Here is a 24,287-nt window from a genome sequence, read left to right as displayed (position 1 = left end):
TAACTACATTCTTTTTAAAATAATTTCTTGTCAAGAGAGTCATTTGGAATATAAACCGTGCATTTTTCTACATACATATATTTTTCAAGGTATAGAAATTTTTGTCTAATTTGTAAGTACTAATATCTTAAAGAGAAATATTGAAATTCACAACCTTCAATTATGGATCTAGAGACTCCAACCTCTATGGATATTGATAAAGAGAAAGAAATAGCTGATTTACGTATGTTTTTTTTTTCATTCATTTTATTTATCAATGTGGGGTGTTATTAAATATATATATGTATAAATTCATTTTCAGAACATCAGTTATTGGCTTTTGAACAACAATGCGCGCGCATTGAAAAAGACTATGACGATTTGAAAGGAGAAAATTTAAAATTAAAAAAAGTAAATGAGGATTTGGCGAATGATGTCTTAGAAAGAGTCAAGTTTTCAAGGATTTTGGAAAATGAGAGGGATGAACTTTCATTAAAAATCCATCAAATGGATAATGAAAATTTGTTACTTCGTAGTAAGATCGAAGTTTATGAAGGTCAAGTTGTTAATATAACAGAAGCTAAAGAGAAATTTCAGGAAAAAATTGAAATTTTAACAAATGATATCAATGAATTAAAAACAGTTAATGAAACTTTAAAGAGTAATTTAGAAAAAAATGCGGATGAAGCTAGAAGAAATAGATTAGAAAGAGAATCGTGGAATGATCAGAAGATTCTATATGAAAATTCAAGAAACTGGTACATGAAAGAGATTAGAGACCGTGATGAGGCTCTTGGATCTAAGTCTATTACTATTAGCAAACTTGAATTACAACTTCAGGAGGTCCAAGCTTCGGTTAATGAAAGAGAAGAAACTCTTCAACAAGAGATTATAGAGTTAAAAACTCAGTTAAAGGAGAATGATGAAAACATTAAGTCCTTAATAAAAGAAGGTAAAAAAAATTCTAGTGAGCGTTCAAAATTAGTAGCTTCACACGATGCAATAATTGATAATAAAGAAAAAATTATTGAAACATTGAAAGAAGCTTTAGATATGGAACAGAAGAAGAACGATGATTTAGCAAATCAATGTCAAGCACTTGAAGATGAGCTTATTGAATCTAAGAATAATTTTATGAATGCTGCTAATGAATTAGATGGGTCTAGAAGTGAGTATTTAGAAGAAATTAGATGTAAGGACGAAATGATTTCTGATATGAAGAAAGAAATTGTTAGATTATCATCTAGTAATACGGGTTCTGGTAATTGGAGTAGTCAAAATTTATCTGAGGTCAACGGAGATACCACAGGTGCTTTGAAACAATCAAGAACTTTATCTTCATTTATTTTAATGCATTCACATGTTGCTGCTGAAAGGGATAATTTGAAGGACAAAGTAAAATATATGGAAGAGAAGATGAATCAATTTGCCGAAAGTATGACTGAAAATATAAAGGTTTTGGAAAATCAATTGATTGATTATAAAGAAACACTTCTTGACAACAAGTCATTAAGGGCTCAAATTGGGAATGTTCAAGAGATGTTAGAAGATGCTGTTGATACAAAAGATAAACTTCAAAGAGAGTTGAATTACACCAAAACTCAGCTTATGAGATATCAAGTTGACAGTCAAGAATTAAGTAAACAGGTAAAAAGACTTTTGTACATGGTCGAAAGTGAAAGAAAAGGATTTGAAGCGTCAGAAGTTGAAGAGAGTGAAAGTCTATTTTCAGATATTGATTCATTACAGAAAGTCAACTCTGAACTACGTTCCAGGTTATTACTACTTGAAGCAAACAAAGAGGAAGATCTCCAGAAAGCCAGGGAAGCTGAAGCTGAAAAATTGAGTGCGCAACTTATTAAAGCTGAAGAAGATTTAAAAATTGTTCAAGAACAAATGAAGGTTCAAACAGAAATGTTAAAGAAAATTCAGGAACAGAGAGATCATTTTGCTGAAACAATTGAAACATATAACAAAATGGGTCTTTCAGCAGATGCTCAGAATTTACGTATTTCTCTTGACGAACTCAAGAATGAGAAAACTAGACTTGAAGCTAAGATTTCACATCTTGAGGAACTTACTGTAACATTAAATGAACAGAAAAATGAGAGTGATAAGTAAGTTTGTATATTTTTTTAGATTTAAATTATATATGTATTCTAGAATTTACAAAGAGCGCATTGATGAACAAACTAAATTAATAGCTGAATTGCGTGGTACAGTTGGTAAATTGGAGTCAGATGTTCAATATCTAAGACAATGCAATAAGATTACAGCTCAAAATACTGAAGCTTTAGAACGTGCGAATAATCGTTTCATCAAAAAGATCGAAGCTTTGACAAGAGAAAATGAAAAGAAATTTACTGAAATAGGTAACTTGAATAGAAAACTTATCGAATATCAAGAGGAAATTTCACATCTTAAAGTTGAAAAAAGAAGTCTCGAAGATCAAAATAAAATATTAGCTAGTAGTGAAGTACGACTTCAAACTGAAAATGAAACTTTGCGTGGATTTTCTTCTCGTGCAAATAAGGTTGAAACAGCTGTCGATGAGATTCAGGACTTTATTAAAAAAATGTCTGAAGATAATATTTTCAATTCACAAGCTCAGTTGGATGCTCTTATTAAACAACGTGATTCAATTAATGAAACTTTCAAAACAACAATGGAACAAAATAATAGAAATATTAATGATCTGAAAGCAAATATAGCAAAATTGGAAGGTGATAGGAAAATTTATGATGATAAAATTAAATTAATGGAGACATTACTTAAGGAAAAAGAAACAGAAATTGTTAATCTTAAGGATAAAATAACGTTTACAGAAAGTCAACTGGGACAATTTAATGATGGTTCACTCACAACAGAGGATTATAAGGGTGAAGTTAGAAAAATGGGTACAGCTAAAGCTTATCTTGAGAGACGATGTGCTGAGCTTGAAGAACTGGTAAATAATTATAAATTAAGACTTAAAGTAAAAGATGAACAACTTAATAAGATATCTGAATTTTCAGAAGATGTTGAATCAGCTTTGAAGCAAGCTAATGACTTAGAAAATAGTGAAAGAAATCGTCTTCAAGAACAATTGTTTTTAAGTGAAGAAGAATTGAAGACAGTGAAAAAAAATCTTGAAGATTCTAGAAGTATGATTTCATCTCTTGAAACAGAATGTAATCATAAAACTACTGAACTTGAGAATATGTCTATCAAGATGCAATCTATAGTATCTCAGAACGAAAGCAATTTCCAAAATTTAAATAATCTTTTGGAAACAACAGTGCGGGATGCAACAATTCTCAGGGAAGAAGTTGATAGACTTACTCAAATTAAAGAAACATTAAGTGAAACAATTTCTGCTTTTGAATCTCAAGTAACCGAATTAGAAAAGACAATTGAAAGTAAGGACGAAAGTTTAAAAAAACTTGAATATGCTCTTAGTCAAAAAGATGTTTCATTAAAAGCATTGAATGAAGAGTTTGAAGCTTACAAAAATGTAATGGATACAGAACGTGATAGACTTCAAAATAGAATTGATGAAATGATTACTTCAGAAAAAGTAAAGGTTGAAAATAATGACCATATGTTGAATGAATTGAGAAGTCTTATTAGTAGTTTTACTGAAATAAGAGAGAAAAATATTTTATCATGTACAATAAATACTTCTATGTCAAGTAGTTTTATGACTTCAGCAGATGAAGATGATTCAACAGAAAAGTATATTGAAACAATTGCGCGATTGAATAGAATGATAGAATGTTTACAGAATGATTGTCAATCAACTTTACAAAGATGTGCAAATGCTGAATGTGAATTAACTAATGTTCGTTCATTACTTGCTGTTGAAAAAACTAACACATCACTTCTTGATGCAAAAGTGAAAGAACTTCGACATACTATTGAGATTCAATTACAAGAACTTAAAGATAAAAATTTACTTGTTCAAAAATTAAAAGTTTTTGATATAACAAAAGAAGAATTAGATAAAGTTAAAGGAGAGCTTCAGGAAATTATCCAAAGATGCACCGAACTTGAGAATCAGCTAAAGGAAAAAGAAAATATAAACTTGGCTCTTGAGTCTAAAAATGTAGTTCTTGAAAACGAGAAAGAAAATTTGTTTAAAGATTTAACTTCTGTTTCAAAGGAAAGAGATTCCTGGAAGAAACAAAATGAAAGGAATTTAGAAATTCTTGCTAAATATGGTCCATCTAAATGTGAAATGTTAGTTACAGAAATAGAAACAGCAAAATCAGTTATTTCCAAACTTAAAGAAGAAAATAAAAAATTAACTGAGGAGCAAGCTAATAAGAGTGTTGATTCTAGTGAAGAAGAAGGCTATAAGAGTAAATTCATACGAGTGCGTAAACTTGCACGAGACTACAGAGATCAAGCACAAATATTGAAAGAGAAAAGTGAGAGATTAGAAAAGATAATTGAAGAAAAAAATAATACAAAAGAGGGAGATAATGATGGAACAATTGCAGAATTACAAAATCAGATTAATGAAAAGAATATTGAAATTGAAAATTTAAATAAAGAAATAAGTATTTTGAAGGAAAAAATAGAAGATTTAACATTGGAGTTAGATAGAAATAGTTTAATTGAAAATCTTGCTCAACAGTATTCAAATGGTTTGAAAGTAAAAGAAAATGAAATTATTGAATTGAAGGAACAAGTAAAAGAATTAAAGAGTCGTATAGAAGACTTGTTAAAACCTGAAAAAGAAGATGAAATAGTTGAGGATTCTCAGGAAACAGAGGTGCTTACAAATGATGATGATGCAGATGATCTTGAGGCACCAACACCACCAGATAATGGCAATAGAAAGCGTGGAATTTCACAAGAGCTTGATTTTCATGATGATCTTGGTGAAGATATTTATGATACACATAAGAAATCTAAATTCGATGAAAATATTGATATTCTTCAAAATACTGAAGATATTTTGGAAGACCCAAGTGTTTAAGGTACTATTAAGTCTTGGCAAGACCTTTATTTGAATAAAAGTTTGTAAATAAATTGTTGTTTATTATTTTCATGATTTCATTGTCAATCTTTTTATTATTTATTTAGATTTTGACTAATAGTATTTACATTTTTAAATTTTCTAAATAAATTTTTTATGTCTTAATTTTTTACAAGAGTATATTTTAAATATGAATCAAAATTATTAGTATTATGACATAAATGTCATTATGAAAATTGATTGTAACAAGAAAATATATGTTTAAAATTTTTGTAGTTATTATCTTGAAAAATTATACACAAAACAGTTGAGTAAAATGATAATTAGCATATTGATAGGAAAAATAATCAAAAGAAAAAAATTCAACCATTAAAACTTTAGTCCTAACAATCAAATTTTAAAAATATAACTGATAAGAAGAAAAAAATTTTTTTTAAGTTAAGTTATTAATAAATGAATTTTACAAAAGATTAATAATATTGTATAGTATATTAATTGATTAATTCAGAAGTCAATTAAAAAAATCAAGGTATACATGATGATTCAAAAAAAAAAATTTAATTTTACTTTAAAAAATCTTAATTCTTTTTTTAAAATAACAATATTAGAATTTGTGTTGAAATAAAATTTATAGTTTAATTTTAAAATAATTTCTCAAAACTAATAATTTTGAAGTTTATGAATTTAGAAATAAAATTAAAAAATTAATTATACTATTGAAAATAATTAATAACATTTCAAAGCATTTCTGCTAATGAAGATGCCATTAATATTCTGATGGAGTATAACATTTTTCCGGAAAAAAAAATAATTTAAAAGAATACCAGATAAAGAATTAAAAAATAACGAGGTACATTGTAAATCATTTTGACAACTACTTCGCTAAATACAAAGATAAAATTTCTTTCTTTAAAGAAGATTTTGAAAAATTTTCTAATCAGAAATAATTAACTATATTCGCCTAATATAAAAATAATGATTTATATATATTCCTCTAGTTCTAAAAATAAATTTATTAGTGGTAATATTTTTTATGAAATAAATAAGTTGCTTATAATAATATTTGTTATTGATAATAATAATAATTAATGTTAAAATTGTATTAAATAATACCAAATGATTATATTTTTGTTTTATTAACATTAGAATAATCTTTTTTTTTTAAATCATATTTATTTTTAAAAAAAATGATACAATTATGTTTTCAAGAAATTGACTAACTTTTATCTTTATAATAGATATTAGTAAAAAAAAGAAAAAGTAACATAAAAAAAATTAGGTAAATATTTGATATAGAAATAGTATCATTGATAAAAAGAAAAGAATACAACTTGTTACAATTTTGTTGGAAGAATTACAAAAATTTTGATTGCATTGAGTCATATATCTTTTAACACCAACTGATCCCATATTAAGTTGATTATTCATTAATTCTCCTGAATAGGCACATTCTCTGATTATTGTTGTATCATCTATAAATGAAAATCATATAGTTAAAAAAAAAAAATCTTACCATCAACAATTTGAATAATTTTTCTACATCCGGTAGGAGTTAATGAAACACTTTCATTAATATTATGAACAGGACATTCATTTTCATATTTTTGGTATTCATCAACACAATTTTTATCATTTTTTGAGTTACAATCATAACACCAAACTCCTGTATTGTCAGTAGAGACAAAAGTTAATAAGTGTGACCATATTAGTATAAGACAAAGTTTAATAATAAAAAACATGATAATAACTATAGAATTAAAAAAATAAAATGAAAATGTGTAAAAAAAATGATGTTTTTGACAAAATAAATTGGTATTATATACTTTACTTTTTAACTTTACCACCTGATTTATTTATATTATTATAAGAAAAGATGGTGAAGTCTAAGAAATGGAGGGGGGAAAAAGAGAGAGAGAAATAAATAGTCGGAGAAAATGAAAAGGAGGAAAAAAAAGGGAGAATAAACACATTATATAAAAATATATATAATTAAGATAAACATTTTGTATTTTTGACAAAATATCAGTAATAATATTTGTTGAGTGTTTTATCATAAATGTTTATATCTAAGTTTTTTTTTTTCTTGTCATTGATAATGTAAATATTATTATTTTTTTAAGAAAAAAAAGTATAATCTTGTTAAAAAGTTTTTTTAATATATTTTAGTAAAAATATTTTTTTTAAATAAATAAAAAGAATACAAGAGAAGATAGATAATTGATTTATAATAATCATCAATAATAATTTTTTTTTCATAAATATAACATTTATATATTAAATAATTATCGGTAAATTTATTACAAAATACATTTGGCATTAAGAATCTTACACATACTTTTTCATTAATCAAGTTTTTACTATTTCCATAACTAATATATTTTTAGATTATTTTATTTTGTTTTTATGACGTCAAATGTATGAGGTGACAAACAAAAAAGAAAAATATTGTTTATGTGTTTTATTTATTTGATGTAAGCGTACATTTAATAAAATATTGTTCTTTACTTTTTTTTTTATTAAATCTAAAAATTATAAAATGATCTTTTTAAAATTAAAATAATATGACGTGTATTATAGAAAGTATAATTATGATAACATTAAAGTACTTGATTTTTGAATTGATGTAATTTATTCTAAGAGAAAAATATTTAACATTTTAAAAATTGTTATATGATCTTATAATTATATTTAATTAGGTAAATAAAACATTTTATTATTTAAAAAATATATTATATGAATATATATTTAAAGTTAATTTTATTAAAGTAATTAAATTTATAATTTATTTTAAAGTTATAAAATTTTGGTAATCATAAATAAATAAAAAAAATTTCTAATTACATTATAATTAGAAAAAAAATACATTGTTTTACAATCAAATTTAAAAATAAAATTACAATAAATATGTATTTTTTTGAATGATATTTAACTGTAAAGTAGTATATAAAAAAAATATTTATAAATTTTGTATTTTTCACTTAATGTTGAGAAGAATTTCTATATAACACGTGATAATTAAAAAAAAATTGGTACAATTGCTTTAACAATTTAATTTTTTTTAAAGTTATGAATGAATCTAGTGATCCTTTATATAGCTATATATATATTTTTTGATTAATTACTTTGGAAAAAAATTATAAATTAAAATTTATTTTACGTAAAAAAGTCTACAAACTTTTAATTTGTAAATAAAAAATTTTAATAGTTAAATTAGTTAAAGCTAATTATTAATGGCTTAAAAATAATATCTCACGTCGTTTTCTTTTTTTGCCTTCTTCCTTGTCTTTGCCTTTTCCACTACGATCTTTTCCTTTTTTGTTTTTATTTTTACCTGAATTTTTACCAGAACCTCTACCACGACCTCTACCACTACCTCTACTACTACCTCTACCACTGTGTTGACCACGACCTACTAAAGGCACAATAGCAGGACCGGTTCTACCTAATAAAGTATCTTTTCCTAAATGTTTGGCTCTAAAAGGTATCATATAACTTCTGCGATTAGAAGGATATTCTTCTGTAGAGCCTTCATCAGTTTCTTCAGTTTCAAATAAATCTTTATGTTCATGTCTACCTCTTCTTCCTCTTCTATCAACATGTTCACTTGAAACAAAAGATTCGTCGGAATGACTATGTATTCTTTCATGTGGTTTTTTAATAACTACTTCAATTTTTAATTTGTTATTTCTTTCAGGTATTTCAAATTCTGAAGGATAATGATCGCCATATAGTAAATTTTCTAATAATTGTTTTAATGGTGATAAACGTGATGAACGACTGCATCTTCTTATTGGTTTGAAAAAAGAAGGGAGATCGTGATCTTCATATCTTGGTTTATGTAATGGGAAGAAATGTCTAGGCAAAACAATATCATAAGAATGATCGTCACTGTTTTCAGAACTTTCTATCTTCCAATGTCTTGGTCTATGACGGCGAGGAATGATAAGGTCATGTTCGTCAGAATCTGGTAATGAAATAATATGATGTGAAATTTTATGAGTAAATGATGATTCGTCACTATGATCACTTTCATCGCTACTACTTCTAGAACTTAATAATGAATAAGGTTTTCCGTTTTTTTTGTCATCAGCAGGAGCAGCAGCAGAGAAAGTAATAAAACTAGAAGAAGAACTTTTTCTTGAAAAACAGGTAGTTGCTAAAGTTAGTAAAACTATATTAAAAAGATAATACATTTTGGTAATGACTAATTTAAAAGTTTAAGTTCCTTTTATATACATAATTTTTTTGAACTATTTTGAGTACATCAAATATAACTACAATAATTATATAATTTAGTACAAAAAAATATTAATAATTATTTAATTAAATTTTGTTCAACAGGTGAGTAAATAAAACAGTTACCTAAAAAGTTAAAATATATTTTTAAAATATTTTAAAATTTTTATTAAATTTTATTTAAATTATTTTTATATATATTTATTATATTAACATAAATGATTTATGTTGTTTATTATTCTTATAGATGATTAAAAAGATACTTATTTTCAAATGAATAAAAAAGTTTTTATGAAATTGTGAACTTTCTATGAAATATTGATAACAAAAAAAAATTCAAAAAAATATTTATTATAAAAATAAAACTATGAAAATGAATTGAATAATTTTAATAAAAAATTTTATAAAAAAAAATTAAAAAATTAAGTGTTTACTATTTTTTAGAAGTATTTTCTTATAATTTTTTTTAAAAATGTTTTGTTAATTTTTTTTATTAAAATAATTTCAAAAATTAACTAAATATTTACTTTTTAAAATACTTAATATAGCATATTCATCATATTATAATAGATGTATTTTATGAATTTTTTAGTAGATTTGATATTATAATGACAATATATTTTATATATTTGCTTTCATTATTTTTCACGTTAATTTTTGGTGAAAAAATATACACAACTAATTATGGTAAAGTTATAGGAAAGAAACTAGTAAGATAAAATTAATTAAAATTAACACTTATTTTAGGTTTTCTCTAATGGTAAAGTAACAGAATTTTTGGGAATTCCTTTTGCTAAACCACCTAAAAAAGAATTGAGATTTATGCCACCAGTTCAAATGAAAATTCCAGCATGGAAAAATATACTTCATGCAACTACTCCGGCAATTAGTTGTCCACAATTGATTACTAAAATGAACTTTTCAGGATCAGATGAATTTAATCCAACTAATAGGATAGGAGAAAATTGTTTGCAATTAAATATGTGGGTTCCTAAAAATAAAAGTGGTGCAACTATAGTTTTTCTTCATGGTGGAGCATTTCGTCGTGGATCAGGTTCAGTAGATATTTATAATGGATCAGTTCTTGCATTAGAATCAGAAGCAATCATTGTTAATCTTAATTATAGGATAAATATTTTTGGATTTGGTTATTTGAGTGATAATAGTAGTATTAAAGGAAATATGGGATTTTTAGATCAACAAATGGGATTAAAATGGGTATATGAAAATATTGAATATTTTGGTGGTAAGAAAGATATGATTACTTTATATGGTCAAAGTGTTGGTGGTGTATCTGCAACAGCTCATCTATTGAATAAAGAAAGTGTTAAGTATTTTAATAGAATGATTATTTCTTCAGGAGTAATTTTTAACATTTTTGGTGCAGTTTTACCAAAATATATAAAACGAAATACTATAAATGTTGCAAAAAAATTAGGTTGTCCTATTAAAAAAAAAAATTTAGAAAACATTATATCATGTTTAAAAGAAAAAAAACCATCAACTTTATTAAAAGCTAGTAAGCATATACGTGTACCAAAACAGATGATGTTAAATAGTGTATTTTCTCCGATTCAAAATGATTCCGTTTTCTTTAAAAGGGACATTAGAGAATTATTTGACAAAAAAACATTTTATAAACATGTTGATCTTTTAATTGGAAGAACATCTGATGAATCATCTGTATTTATGCCTGAATTTCTTTCCAAATATGGTTGTGTATTTGACCCATTAATATCCCCAGAATCTCCAGATAATCAATGTAATTTAAGTCAACAAGTTTTTGAGGGCCTTTTTTCTAAACTTCACAAAAGTTTCGAGTTAACAGAAAGTGAAAAAGAACAATTTATTGCAATATATAATACAACTAAATATAAAAATTATAGGGATAAAATTAAAAGATTTACTTCTGATTTAATGTTTGATTGTCAAATGATAAAATTTGCAAATACATATTATGAAACAGCTAAAAAAAATGTGTATTTTTATGAGTTTAGAAAACGATCACCAATTAATCCCTGGCCAAAATGGATGGGAGCAATGCAAGGTAGAGAATTAAAATATGTATTTGGTCATCCATTTAGATATCCTTCTAAATATCCAAAAAAGAATATAGACGATGAACAAATGTTTTCAAGAAAATTGATGCAATATTTTGGTAGATTTGCAAAATATGGAGATTTTGGTAAACGTTGGCAAAAATTTACTAAAAATAATAGAAAAGCACTTGTTATAGATGGAAGATTTTCAAAATCAAACAAAACTTTTTATATTAAAGCATATACAGATACATGTGTCAAATTTGATAATATAATAAACAAAATTATTAATCGTTATATTGAAAAAATTCACACACTTAAAAAATTTAAAAGAAAATAAACAATTAATTTATGAAATATTCAATATTTAATATATTATAATTTTCTATTCATTAAAAAATATACTAATAGAGCATAATTTTACAATATTATATAAAATTGTAAAAATTATATTGTTTATTACTGTTAAAAAAAATTTAATTTATACAAAATGTCTTATTTTTATTAATAATTATATGTAGTTGTGTAAAAATAAATATAAAAATTAAGTATAAAATACTTAAAGAATAAACGTACATGTATTTATACATTTTTTAGTGATTTTAAAAATTAAATTTTTGTAAAAATAATAAAAATGTAAAGTTTTATTTAAAAAAATAAACTAAACAAGCAAAAATATTTTTTTTTCTCTTGATAAAATGCTTTTGTTTTTGACAATTTACAATGAAACATTATCATTGTAGATTATTGGTACAATAAAAATAACTATATTCAAAATTTAAAAATTATAATTATTTTACGATTATTATAACATATTTAAAAATGTCCAAATATTGATTTAAAAAATCTACATATTTTAATTTTTTTTATATATAATTTGATGAATATATTTAAATTAGATTTTTTTAATAAGATAAAGTTATTATTATTATATATATATTTTTTTATACTTTCAAAACTTTAACTAGATATGATTTAATATTAAATGTTTTACTTTTTAAAACTTAAAAATATTTACTATTTATATGGTAAAATATTAAAATATAAATAATTTTTATTATTTTAAAACTATATAACATTTAATAAAGTTAAATATTAAAGTATTATAACTTTACTTTTACCACCCTTATTTGCCATTTAAAATTATTTACAAATTTTTAAACATTATATTTCTTGTACTCTTGAAACTTTTCTTGATAATTTATAAGCATTTTCAAGAATTTCATTTTCAATTTTGGCAATTGATTCATTTCTACCACTAAGAATAAGATTTTTGTCAAATTCAGAAAATTGACCAAAAGGTCTTAAATTATATATAAGATAGTCCATAACATAAATAAGATTACTATCAATATAATGAAAAGATATAGTATAGTCATTACAACATTTTTTTCCAGTTTTCATTGGATAATAAGTATATTTCCAAATCCAAAAATCATTATATTTTAAAGTTGGATTTAAATAAAAGTTTGGTTGTAAAGGGAAAAATCTATGATAACCATTTGAATCTCTTGAATCACCGGCAACGACTCCAACATTTTGTAAACACTTCCCCATTTCAATGTCTTCAGAACCACCTTGATCGCTTCTACATTTTTGAGGATCTGGTAAACCTTCAGTAACAAATCTTCTTACTGCTTCTTTACTTAAAACATATCCAGCACCACCAGACATGTAACCTTGTTTTACAAAAGGTTTAAATTTACATCCAAAATAAATGGGAGTATTTGGTGAGTAATTCATTAACATAAAACGTAAATTTTCCATTACAACATATGTATCATCATCAGATTTTAAAAACCAATCATAATCATTAAAATCATTTTCATAAATGTATTTAAATGCTCTTTTTGTTTTTTCCCATAAATGATCTTTACTTTCAGTAACATTTAAATTTATAGATGGTAATGAAGGATCATCTAAAGAAGACATAAAAATATACTTATTACATCTTTTAGCCCATGTTGCTTTAACGTGAATACTTCTAGTTTTATGATATTTTTCTGAACTTAAAATATAGCAGAATATTCTTACACGTTTAGATATCTTTTCAACAATATTTAAATTTCCTATAATAATGTAAATTATTTTTTTTTATTACCTATTTACAAAAAATTTACCACTATCTTGATATTCTTGTGATTGATTAACTTCATAAACTTTATTAGTTTTATAATTTTCAATTAAAAGTGGTCTTGAAAAGTTTGAATAATCAAGTAAAATTATAACAAAAATAGTTAATACTGAAGTAAATGCCATTAAACAACATACTTTCAAAGTGGAATATGATCCATTACTTAAAGACATTTTAAAAATAAAAATCATTTTATATTTATGAATAAGATATATAAAGAGAAAAAATTTGTTAATTAATAAAATTTACAAAAAAAAAAATTTTTATTTGCATAATTTTTTTAAAATATTAAAAATTTTCAATAAAAATTAAAATAATTATTAAAATATTTATTTTATAGTGATGTATACAAAACTAAAATGCTACTTATTATAAATAAAACATAATTTTAGTTATGATGGTCTTAATATATGTTTTACGAAATTAAATTTTTTTGGTATATTACAAAATTATTTCTCTTCTTCAAATTTAAAAAAAAATTTTTTTTTTATTTTGGTAAATTTTTTGGTCTTAATACATTTTGAGCAATTGTCATAAGGTTATTTCCACGAGGGTTGTATTTACAGACAACAACATAATATGCACTGTAAATTCCATCAGCTCTAGAGAAACCACAACCTTGTTCTCTGGTTTCTTTCCATACAAGTTGTGTAAAATGACCTATTCCTGGTTGGTAACCTGGTTTATCATAATTATATTTTACAGATTCTGCATACCATCTATCAACTGTATCATGTTTTTTATTATAATAATCAGTGGCAAGATTTTCTCCATATCTTGTATCTGAATCATGTTGAAGATATCCTGCATAATTTTTTGCAATTTTTTCAGCATATGCTTGAGCAGCATTTTCTAATGTTTTACTATTAGTTAATCTTGGAACACCATGTAAATCACGATATTTATTTGTTTCATCCAAATACTAGAATTATTTATAATTAAAATCATTAAAATTATAATATTTACCTGTTGTCTTAATTGAGCAATGTTATTTGTTGAAGGCAATGCTACTGTAGTAGTTGGTTTTGTAGTAGCACTCTGTTTTTTAGTAGTACTTTGCTTTTTTGTAGTTCCTGGTTTTTTTGTAGTAGTCTTTTTTTTTGTAGTAGGCTTTTTTTTTGTAGTAGTCTTTTTTTTTGTAGTACTCTGTTTTTTAGTAGTACTCTGTTTTTTAGTAGTATTTTGTTTTTTTGTAGTTCCTGGTTTTTTTGTAGTAGTCTTTTTTTTTGTAGTATTCTGCTTTTTTGTAGTAGCTGGTTTTTTTGTAGTCACAGTAGTAGTTTTTACTGTTGTAACGATAACTTTAGACGTCGTAGTTGTAAGTGCAGTTTTTCTTATCATAAAAACACGAGCGCTAGGATTTTTTGTTTTACATATAGCTTTAACCTCACTATATGTTGTATAATAATTTCCATCACATTCATAGATCCATTCAGGATCATCTAACTTTGGAATGTAACAGGCACAATCAACTATAGTTAAAAATATAAATGAAGATAAAAAATATAATAAAAAGTTTAGAAATATCATATTAATTTAATGACGATATCAAATAGCAACTCTGAACTTTTATATTAACATGCTAGCCCTATTTTTATTGAAATTAAAAATTTGTTTAAATATTAACATTTATTTTTAGATGAATAATTAATAAAATATTTATTAAAATAGAATATTTGCAATTTTTTTTAAAAAATTAATTTATAAAATTTTTTTGAAAAATAATATTAACATTTGTAAAGTACTTATAGTTTAAAAATTAGATAAACATAATTATGATAAAAAATTTTTTTATATCTATAAAGCTTATTCTAATTACTTTTATCTTCTAAACATTAATTAAATAATATGCTGTAAATAGCATTTGAAAAATATATTTAAAATAAATATTTGTTATGTTAATAAATTGCTTTATATAGAAAATCAAACTAATAAGTACGTTTTCTAATATAAAAAAATTGTATATAATTTATTTTTTATCTTACAAATTATAAATGATCAAATATTTTTATTTTATTTTATACATAGTTTACATAAAATTAAATGTTGTATAATATAAAATATTTATGGTAAAATTTCCAAAAGTTTCTTTATAAAAATACAAATTTAACTATAGTTAAAGAAAAATGAAAACATTTATAAATTAATCCATTGAAATTATATTAAAAATTATTTTTTATTGGTATTTTTAATGTTTTATAGGATTAACTTAATCAAAATTTATCAGATAATAGTTTTAAAAAAAACATATAATTTTAATTTAGAAAATTTCATTAAATGTATATTTAACTTTTGTAAAATTTTTTAAGAACAGAAAAAATATTAATTTTATTTAAATAAATATAGCAATAAATTGGTTTTTTTTTTGTTTATTTCTAAATTAACTTTTTTAAATAATCAAACTCTAAATCTATTTTTAATAGTTTCATGGTTTTTAATTCTACTATATTTTTTTCTGTCAACAAAAAACAAAATTGCCTTTAATCGGAGTATAACATTTCACTATTTTATCTTTATAATTTTTAAAACAGTTATTTATCATAATTAACTAAAAAGATAGTTTAATAAAGAAAGGAAATTTTTAATTCTCATACATTCTGATATCTTTAGTGTTATAAATATCTATAAAATTAAAAAAAAATTAATATATATTAATCAATTCTTTTATTCTCTTTAACATTGGGATTTCCAAATTTACTTGTATATCAAAAATTATAAGAAAAATTATGTATTTCTCCAACTGTTTATTTGATCAAAATTTAATCATTATTTATAAAGTATTAAACATTTTATCATAATATTACATGAATTAAACTTTATATCTAAAAATTATCAATTAAAAGGATTCATTATAAGTAATTTATTTTTATCAATAACACAAGAAGAATCATTGTTTTTTAATTTAATTTTTACAGCTAACCATCAAATCAAAACTTTTTTATTTATCAATTAATTTTTTTTTGTAGAATAAATAATTTTAACCTGAGTAATTATTATAATAAAAATCAGAAACAATAAAAAAAATATTTGTTTTTTAATTATATTAATAAAATAGTTTATCAATTTTATCATTTCTACAAAGTATCATATATTAATATTAAAATTTTTTCATCAATTTAGATTTATAATATACTAAATAACTTTAAAATTCCAAAAAAGTTTAATATTTAATCAACCAGAATGCTTTATTTAAAAATTACTAAATATTAATAATTATAAAACAATAACTATTATCAATAATGAAATATGAAGTCAAATATATTATTTAATTTTTAAAAAAAAGAATCAATATAACTATTATGGTGTGGATCATAAAGTTTATATTATCATTAAATTATTTTAAATATTCAGTGGAAATACATACTATAACTTTTAAATTTAAAAAAAAATGTTTTATTTTATTAAAAATATCTTTCAAATAAAATTTTAATTACTTAAGAACAAAATTATTTTTTAACTTCATTATTTATTTTTTAACATATATAATTAAATTGATGTACATTTAAAAAAAACTTAAATTTCATATCTTTATGTAGTTTATTGTTGATAATAATTAATGAAATATTTCAAATATTATATTAAAAACTTTTTATATTTTTACAACTTTTTTGTAATACAAAACAATTTTCATTTTAATATATAACGATCAAAATTTAATATTAATACACAAAATTTGTTTGCTAAAAATTTAAATAATGTAAACATTAATAAACTATATATCAGTTCAAAAGTAAAATCAATTTATATTTTAAATGTTTAGATGTTTATTATTTAATAGTAAAAATAAGTTATTAAAGTGTAATACTATTATATTTTACAAGTATAAAAACTTTCTTGATGAATATATATTATTACAAAATTATCATATGCCTCCCTATTAGATAAATTATACTTTTTTTATTTAAAATCTAATCAACAGTTTTGATATTTAACATATCATTATTAAATCTTATTAATTGTTTTCCAATATGCTACAACCGAATTAACAGCACTTTATGTATATAATTTTCAGCATATACTTTTCACATATATTTTTAATAAGTTAACATATAATAAAATAATTATTTAATTTACCTAAAATATATGTAAATTTAATTCACACCCATGTTTGTAATTTTACATTGAAAAGTACAAAAGACAAGTAAAATAACTATATTTAATAATAATTATATTACTATTAAATTAAAAAATATTTTATTTTCCAATTGTAAAATATGTATGTTTTGAAAACCACTTAGATAGTACTTGAGCCATCAAAATATTTTGATTTAAAATATGTATAAAAGAAGACAATTTTTTTATGATAAATATCTTATTATTATATACCATTCTAACATAGTTGTTATGTCTCTTAATATTAAAAATAAAAGACTAATTGATTATAATCTATATTTATACTTTTGTCTACAATGCTATTATTAATACATTTAATTTCTAAAAACAATAGTTTTCTAATTTCAATTTTATGATACACTAATATACTATCATTCCATAATTAATTATAGTCAAATTAATTATTTGATAAATTTTTTTTTTCAAAATATTCTTACTTAAATGTATGATATTTATTTCTACACTACAAATATTTTTTTTTATTCACCAAGGAAAAAAATTGTTTGTTGATAATCATTATAATATTATAATAACAATAGTTAATATATAAGTAAATACTTTTTTTTATCATTTCACAATATATTATATTGTATTTGCTTTTTTACATGACAATTGATATAATCCAAACTATATTACTTATTTAATATTTTAAATGTAATACAAATCTTTATATAATATATATATTTACTTATACAAACAAATCTGAAACACCAATGAAACCTTCGTGAGAGAACTCCAAGAAGTTGTTTCTAATACATATAAGAGCCAAAGTCCCTTGATTTTTAGAAACATATCTTATCCAGCCAACATACCACGCACTTGTCCACTTTTTCGTTGCTCCTCAAGTTCTCTTTGAACTTCTTCTTCAATACGACGAATATCAACCATGGACAAACCATGCCATTTATCTATCCAACAAAATACTTCACGATGGAATTTTGAAAATAAACGTGGATATTGCTTAATAAAAAATAATTATTATAATATAAAAAAATAACTTACTGTATGTGAATAGCTTTCAACCATTTTTTGAAGACCAAACCATTTAAAATAAACGGTCACCAGTTTGTATGCACACATTATTGGTTGACTAGTATTTTGCCATCCATTTAACAAAGGACCTCTACCAGTTTTGGTTGATTTGAAGAGTGATGGCCTGGTGTCATCATGAATATCAGCTGAATTGAGAAATTCATTGTCATTAGCAATATTAATCATAACAACTTCCCTTTTTGCTAACTCTTCTTTCGAAAGACCATGAGCATTTTCATTTGTTCCATTATCTGGTAAGTGAATTGTTTCAACTTTAACAAAAAAATTTTCTTTCATATAATCAGGATTAGTTAAAATAGTTCTACAATATGGATAAGCATTCCATGCTTCTTCATGAATTGCCAAACTACCTTTTGGAGCAATTTTTCTTATTATTGTTGGAACTTTCGACTGTAAATGGTATATTTTATGAGTATACTGTCCAGAACTATATTTACCGTCTAATAATGGGGTATCCTGGAAAGGTTCATTTTTTAAAACTTCAACACCTTCACCACCACCGGTTTCTGCTTTGGAAGCTTCAGCTACTGACCACAACTGTCCTACTTGATATTCTTCAACAGTCATTGGCAACACAACGCGATACTCCTTAATTATCATTGTGTTGGCTACAAAATATAGTTAAAATTTTAATTAGAAATAAATTAAAATAAAAATAATGGATTATTACCCAATACAAATAAATAAAACAAATAATATATATTTTAAAAACAGTATACATTTATGAAACTACTATAATATAAAAATTGTATTCAAACATCCTAAAGAAAATTCCAACGTTAAAAAAATCTAACTGACGATGTTTTGCCTTGTTCTTTATCAAACTCAGGATCTTCTTGTACCTTTTTATAATATTTCCAATCTTTAGATAATGGCTTATCACCTTCCAAGGTTGATTTTGATAATTGTAAATCATAAGGAGGTTCATAATTTTTCTTATCTTGGAAGAACATACCTTTTTTCCAAAAGCTATAATCAAATTTACCAGCTTTAAGTAATTCTTTATGTTCTTTGTATAATCTTTCTCTTTCCTCCATTATTTCAGGATGTCTTCTTTCCCAAATCATACGATGTTTTTGTTTCATATAAACATCTCTACAATCAGCTTCAGATCCTAATTCACCATATTTGATGAAAAAATTTAATTCAGCTTCTTCCATATCTTCAAGAACTTGAGTACATCTATTTAAATGTTGTTCATTATAATTAAAGCAACGATCAACTCTTTGTTTAAGAATATCTAAAATATTACCATCTACCATCTTATCTAAACGGTATTGTTCATTAGCTTCATAAAAACATCCTAAATCATTGACTCCACATAGATCAATTTCTGGAACACGACTTAAACGACGATGATAGTAAGGTTTCTTATATTTATCATGAAGAGGTTCAACAATATTTTCACGAACAAATGTTGCTGGAAAATCAAAAGCACGATGAGCGTAATAACGTATAGTTGGCAAAAATGCTCCTTCCGCCTCTAACTTTCTTACTTTCCAGTAAGCTTCCCATTCTTTACGGTCTTGAAGACGACGACGTAAAACTGGTGTTAAATTAGCGGTTTGTTCTTCACTTTCAGTTATTACTTCACCCATTTGATTTATGTTACTAAAAAAAAAAAATAAATTAATTAAAAATTTAGTTTATAATATTTATATATATAATTTTTTTAATTTAAAAAATTAAAAAAAAAATTATTACTTTATTAGTATAATATAATATATACTTTATTGATAATGCTACATATATTCTTTTAAGATTAATTACAATATGTGGTAAAATGTCACCTCATTTCATTTGTAAGAAAATGTATATACTCTTTACAACGCGATAAAATTATTGTGTATAGATTATATATATGTTATATAAAATAGTGAAAAGATATATATATTAAAAGAAAATAAATAAAAGTTTTAAAAAAATATATATTATTCCTTAAAAATTTGTATATGAAACACTTTTATTTTTAATCCATTTTAGTTTTTATTGTTAATGTTGGATACTTTTTTTTTAAGCATATTAGAAAAATTATCACAAAGTGTATTTACATAGTCAACATCATTCATTATTATTTTATTAAAATTCTGAAAATAATATAACATTTTTTTATTTTAATAAGGATAAAATATGTATATTCTTACATAGTTATCTTTTGAAAATTTACTACAATAATTAGTCAGGTATTGTGTATATTTATATGGTGTTTTAGGTGAAATTTTTTGTTTTCCTTTCATTTGGTGAGGCATAATTTGTGAATATAGAAAGAAAAATAATTGACATTTATTTATAATTAAAGATAAAATATCAATAATAAATTATTGAAATTAGAATAAAATCTAAATTATACATATGTTTTTATATATATATTTTTTTTATTTAAATAAATGAAATAATATATACATTATAGCTAAAAAAAATTAACTTTAAAAAAATAAGATTTTTTAAAAGAAGAATTACAAGAATTGACAAGTCTTTTATTTTCATGGAATATATAAAATTTAGTTATCAATAGTAATATCATATTTTTTTAAAAAAAAGTGTAAGCACTAAAATTATATTATAAGAGATATTATATTTATATTTTTTTTTAAAACAAAAGAGTACATTATTAAAATATTTATTTTAGCATTCAACGCTTATTTCCTATCTTTTAATGCTACATTATGACGAAGATGTTTATAAAGACATCGCTGTCGTGTTATTTTTAAAATAAGAAGAAATGTAAAGATTTATATAAAAAAATAAATATTTTGATATTTTTTTTATCACTTGAATAGCACTAATTTTTTTTTGAATTATAAAGACATAAATAAATAATGTGGAAAATTAAAATTTTAATAGATTTATAACAAAGAAATTGGCTAAAAACATACATTAAAAAAGTGAAAATTATATTATGAAATTTTCTTAAAATACCATTATTAAAATTTTTATATTTACCTTTGACATAGTTTTAGGAATGGAATACTTATATATATGGAAGACAAAATATGTCCATAGTGACAACCTAGCAAAAAGATACCTCTCCTTATGACATAGACCATTGAAAAAAAAAGTGTATATTCATCTTTGCATATATTTTACATATCAAAATAAAAAATAAAAATATGTAAAATTTTGTTTACATAATTTCTTTGTCAAATTTTTTAACAAACCAACTTTTAAAAATTTCTAATTTAATTATTTTCGAAATATTATTTATATAAATTTTAAATTTTTTATAGTTAAAAATGTAAAAAAAAAATTTAATTAAACATATAGTAATTTAATCATTTAATGGTTGATAAAAAGTTTAAAAAAAATTTAGAAAAAATTTTTTGCATACATAACCAAAATTATTATAAAAATAAATAAAAATAAAATTAAGAAAATTGGTAGTAGGATTTTTAATTTAATTTTTATTAAAAAATAAATTTAAAAATCAATTAATTTTTTAATTATTTATTTAATATGTTAGATTAAAATTTATATAAAATCATTATTGTATTTTTAAAAAAAGATATATACATATATTTAATATTCGAATTGTCAAAAAAAATTTTAAACACATACGTGACTTTAAAATTAAGCTATTGTTAATAAATTTTAAAATTCATGCCATTTCAAAAGCTATCGAATGATTACAGTGGCATATTCAAATTTCAAAAAAATTGATCTTTTTTATCACAATTCTAGTGGTAAAATCAGAAATCTAGAAAATTTTCAATTAATTATTGAATCTCTAAAAAAATAATATTATAGCTATGAAAATTATTAGTCTAGACCAATTTTTGAATATCAATTGAATGAAACTAATCTTGTCTTCATAGTAAAAATATTCGCTGAGATACTGAAAAGTCAGAAACAATGAATATTTTAGAAAAATTTCCGCCTTTGTTCATATCTTGCTTCATAATAGAAATAAATTCAATCTGATTTCTGCAATCGTCTTCTAATGAGTTTTCATATAGGGTCTACCTTCAAAATTTTTCTATATCTTTAACCACTTTCGAGATATAAAAAAAAGATGACAATGGATTACGCGCGAAAAAGTACCAAGCACAATATTTCAAGAACGGTTGAAAATTTAAAAATCTTTTCAATGTAGAGTATGCCTTAAGTTATAAAAGAAGCTCAGCGCATCTAGTTACATGGTTCTGGGGCTTCATTGACTTGAGTTATTACACGATTCTTAAAACTTTTTTTTGAACTTATTTCTTACCATATCTTCATTTTTAGAAGTCCTATCAAGATGTTAATAGGCTTAATGAATTTATCGTAAAAAATTGATCTAGAAACAACTGTTTATTTGCAAAATATCTTATTGTATCATAGAAGTCGAAATTTACTTTAAAATATTCCCCAATTTCGCCCTCAACTTTGACAGCTTATAACTCATGAAATTTTAATTTTAGAATATTGTTGATTATATTCAAAATTCATCTCATTTTAAGGGCTATCGAATGACTATAGTGGCATATTCAAATTCAAAAAAAAGTTGTTTATTTTCGGTCACATTTTTAGAGGTAAAGTCGAAAATCTAGAAAATTTTCAGCCAATTTCTGATTCTCTGAAAATAATGATGCTATAGCTTTAAAAATTATTATCTTAGATGAATTTTTGAATAGAAATCGAATGAAGCTAGTCCCATCTTCATAGGGTAATTATTTGCTGAGATACTGAAAAGTCATGAACAATGAATATTTTTAAAAAATTTTCGCCTTTGTTCATAACTCGCTTCAAAATCAAGATAAATGAAAACAGATTTTTGCAATCGTCTTCTATTGAGTTTTCATATAGAGTCTACCTTCAAAATTTTTTTATATCTTTAACTAATTTCGAGATATAAAAAAATGATGACAATGGATTACGCGCGAAAAAGTACCAAGCACAATATTTCAAGAACTATTGAAAATAAAAAAATGTTTTCAACGTAGAGTATACCTTAAATTATAAAAGAAGCACAGCGCATCAAATTTCATGGACCTATGACCTCATTAACTTGAGTTATCGCTAGATTCTTAAAACTTTTTTTCAAACATATTTCTTATCATATCTTCATTTTAAGAAGTCCTATAAAGTTGTAAATAGGCTTAATGAATTTTTCGTAAAAAAATGATCTAGAATAAAGTATTTATTTTTAAAATTTACAATTTTATCATGGAAGTCGAGATTTAAAAAAAATATTCCACAATTTCGCCCTTCATCTTTGAATCCTTATAACTCCTGAAGTTTCAATTTTTGAATATTGTTGACTATATTCAAAATTCATCCCATTTCAAGGGCTATCAAATGAATATAGTAACATATTCAATTTCCAAAAAAAGATGTTTTTCTTTGTTTACATTTTTAGAGGTAAAATAGGAAATCTAGAAAATTTTCAGCCAATTTTTATATCTCTGAAAGTATTTATGACATAGCTATGAAAATTAATATTCTAGACCTACTTTTAAATAGAAATCGAATGAAGCTAGTCCTATCTTCATAGCTTAATTATTTGCTGAGATACTGAAAAGTCGGGAACAATGAATATTTTAGAAAAATTTCCGCCTTTCGTCATATCTCGCTTCATAATAAAGATAAATGTAAACAGATTTCTGGAATCGTCTTCTAATTAGTTTCCATATGGGGTCTACCTTCAAAATTTTTTTATATCATTAACCACTTTCGAGATATAAAAAAATGGTGACAATAGATTACGCGCGAAAAAGTACCAAGCACAATATTTCAAGAACGGTTGAAAATTTAAAAATCTTTTCAATGTAGAGTATGCCTTAAATTATAAAAG

General features: G+C 23.0%; 6 protein-coding genes across 6 annotated transcripts; 2 read left to right on the top strand and 4 right to left on the bottom strand.

Annotated features, from left to right (window-relative positions):
* Positions 1–162: 162 nt before the first annotated feature.
* Positions 163–4,942, top strand: SRAE_2000070900 (Hypothetical protein; the record flags this gene model as incomplete). Its single annotated transcript, XM_024651572.1, has 3 exons — positions 163–223; positions 302–2,096; positions 2,143–4,942. 3 exons carry the CDS (start codon positions 163–165, stop codon positions 4,940–4,942), a joined length of 4,656 nt encoding a protein of 1,551 aa, XP_024505237.1.
* Positions 4,943–6,217: 1,275 nt separating this feature from the next.
* SRAE_2000070800 (Hypothetical protein) lies at positions 6,218–9,135 on the bottom strand (the record flags this gene model as incomplete). Its single annotated transcript, XM_024651571.1, has 3 exons — positions 6,218–6,414; positions 6,456–6,689; positions 8,196–9,135. The coding sequence occupies 3 exons, from the start codon at positions 9,133–9,135 to the stop codon at positions 6,218–6,220; spliced, it is 1,371 nt and encodes a 456-aa protein (XP_024505236.1).
* Positions 9,136–9,786: 651 nt separating this feature from the next.
* SRAE_2000070700 (Acetylcholinesterase) lies at positions 9,787–11,557 on the top strand (the record flags this gene model as incomplete). Its single annotated transcript, XM_024651570.1, has 2 exons — positions 9,787–9,888; positions 9,926–11,557. The coding sequence occupies 2 exons, from the start codon at positions 9,787–9,789 to the stop codon at positions 11,555–11,557; spliced, it is 1,734 nt and encodes a 577-aa protein (XP_024505235.1).
* Positions 11,558–12,381: 824 nt separating this feature from the next.
* SRAE_2000070600 (Glycoprotein-N-acetylgalactosamine 3-beta-galactosyltransferase 1) lies at positions 12,382–13,524 on the bottom strand (the record flags this gene model as incomplete). The annotated part of the gene is made up of 2 exons (XM_024651569.1): positions 12,382–13,286; positions 13,338–13,524. 2 exons carry the CDS (start codon positions 13,522–13,524, stop codon positions 12,382–12,384), a joined length of 1,092 nt encoding a protein of 363 aa, XP_024505234.1.
* A 314-nt stretch (positions 13,525–13,838) lies between these two features.
* Positions 13,839–20,115, bottom strand: SRAE_2000070500 (CAP domain-containing protein; the record flags this gene model as incomplete). Its single annotated transcript, XM_024651568.1, has 8 exons — positions 13,839–14,273; positions 14,318–14,823; positions 18,153–18,213; positions 18,284–18,424; positions 18,467–18,818; positions 18,868–18,907; positions 18,955–19,125; positions 19,326–20,115. The coding sequence occupies 8 exons, from the start codon at positions 20,113–20,115 to the stop codon at positions 13,839–13,841; spliced, it is 2,496 nt and encodes an 831-aa protein (XP_024505233.1).
* A 381-nt stretch (positions 20,116–20,496) lies between these two features.
* On the bottom strand, positions 20,497–20,766 carry SRAE_2000070400 (Hypothetical protein; the record flags this gene model as incomplete). Its single annotated transcript, XM_024651567.1, has 2 exons — positions 20,497–20,604; positions 20,662–20,766. The coding sequence occupies 2 exons, from the start codon at positions 20,764–20,766 to the stop codon at positions 20,497–20,499; spliced, it is 213 nt and encodes a 70-aa protein (XP_024505232.1).
* Between the last annotated feature and the right edge of the window lie 3,521 nt (positions 20,767–24,287).

Source organism: Strongyloides ratti (assembly GCF_001040885.1).
Source record: "Strongyloides ratti genome assembly S_ratti_ED321, chromosome : 2".
Taxonomy (NCBI): Eukaryota; Metazoa; Nematoda; class Chromadorea; order Rhabditida; family Strongyloididae; genus Strongyloides; species Strongyloides ratti.
This window is presented reverse-complemented; position numbering and strand designations above follow the sequence as displayed.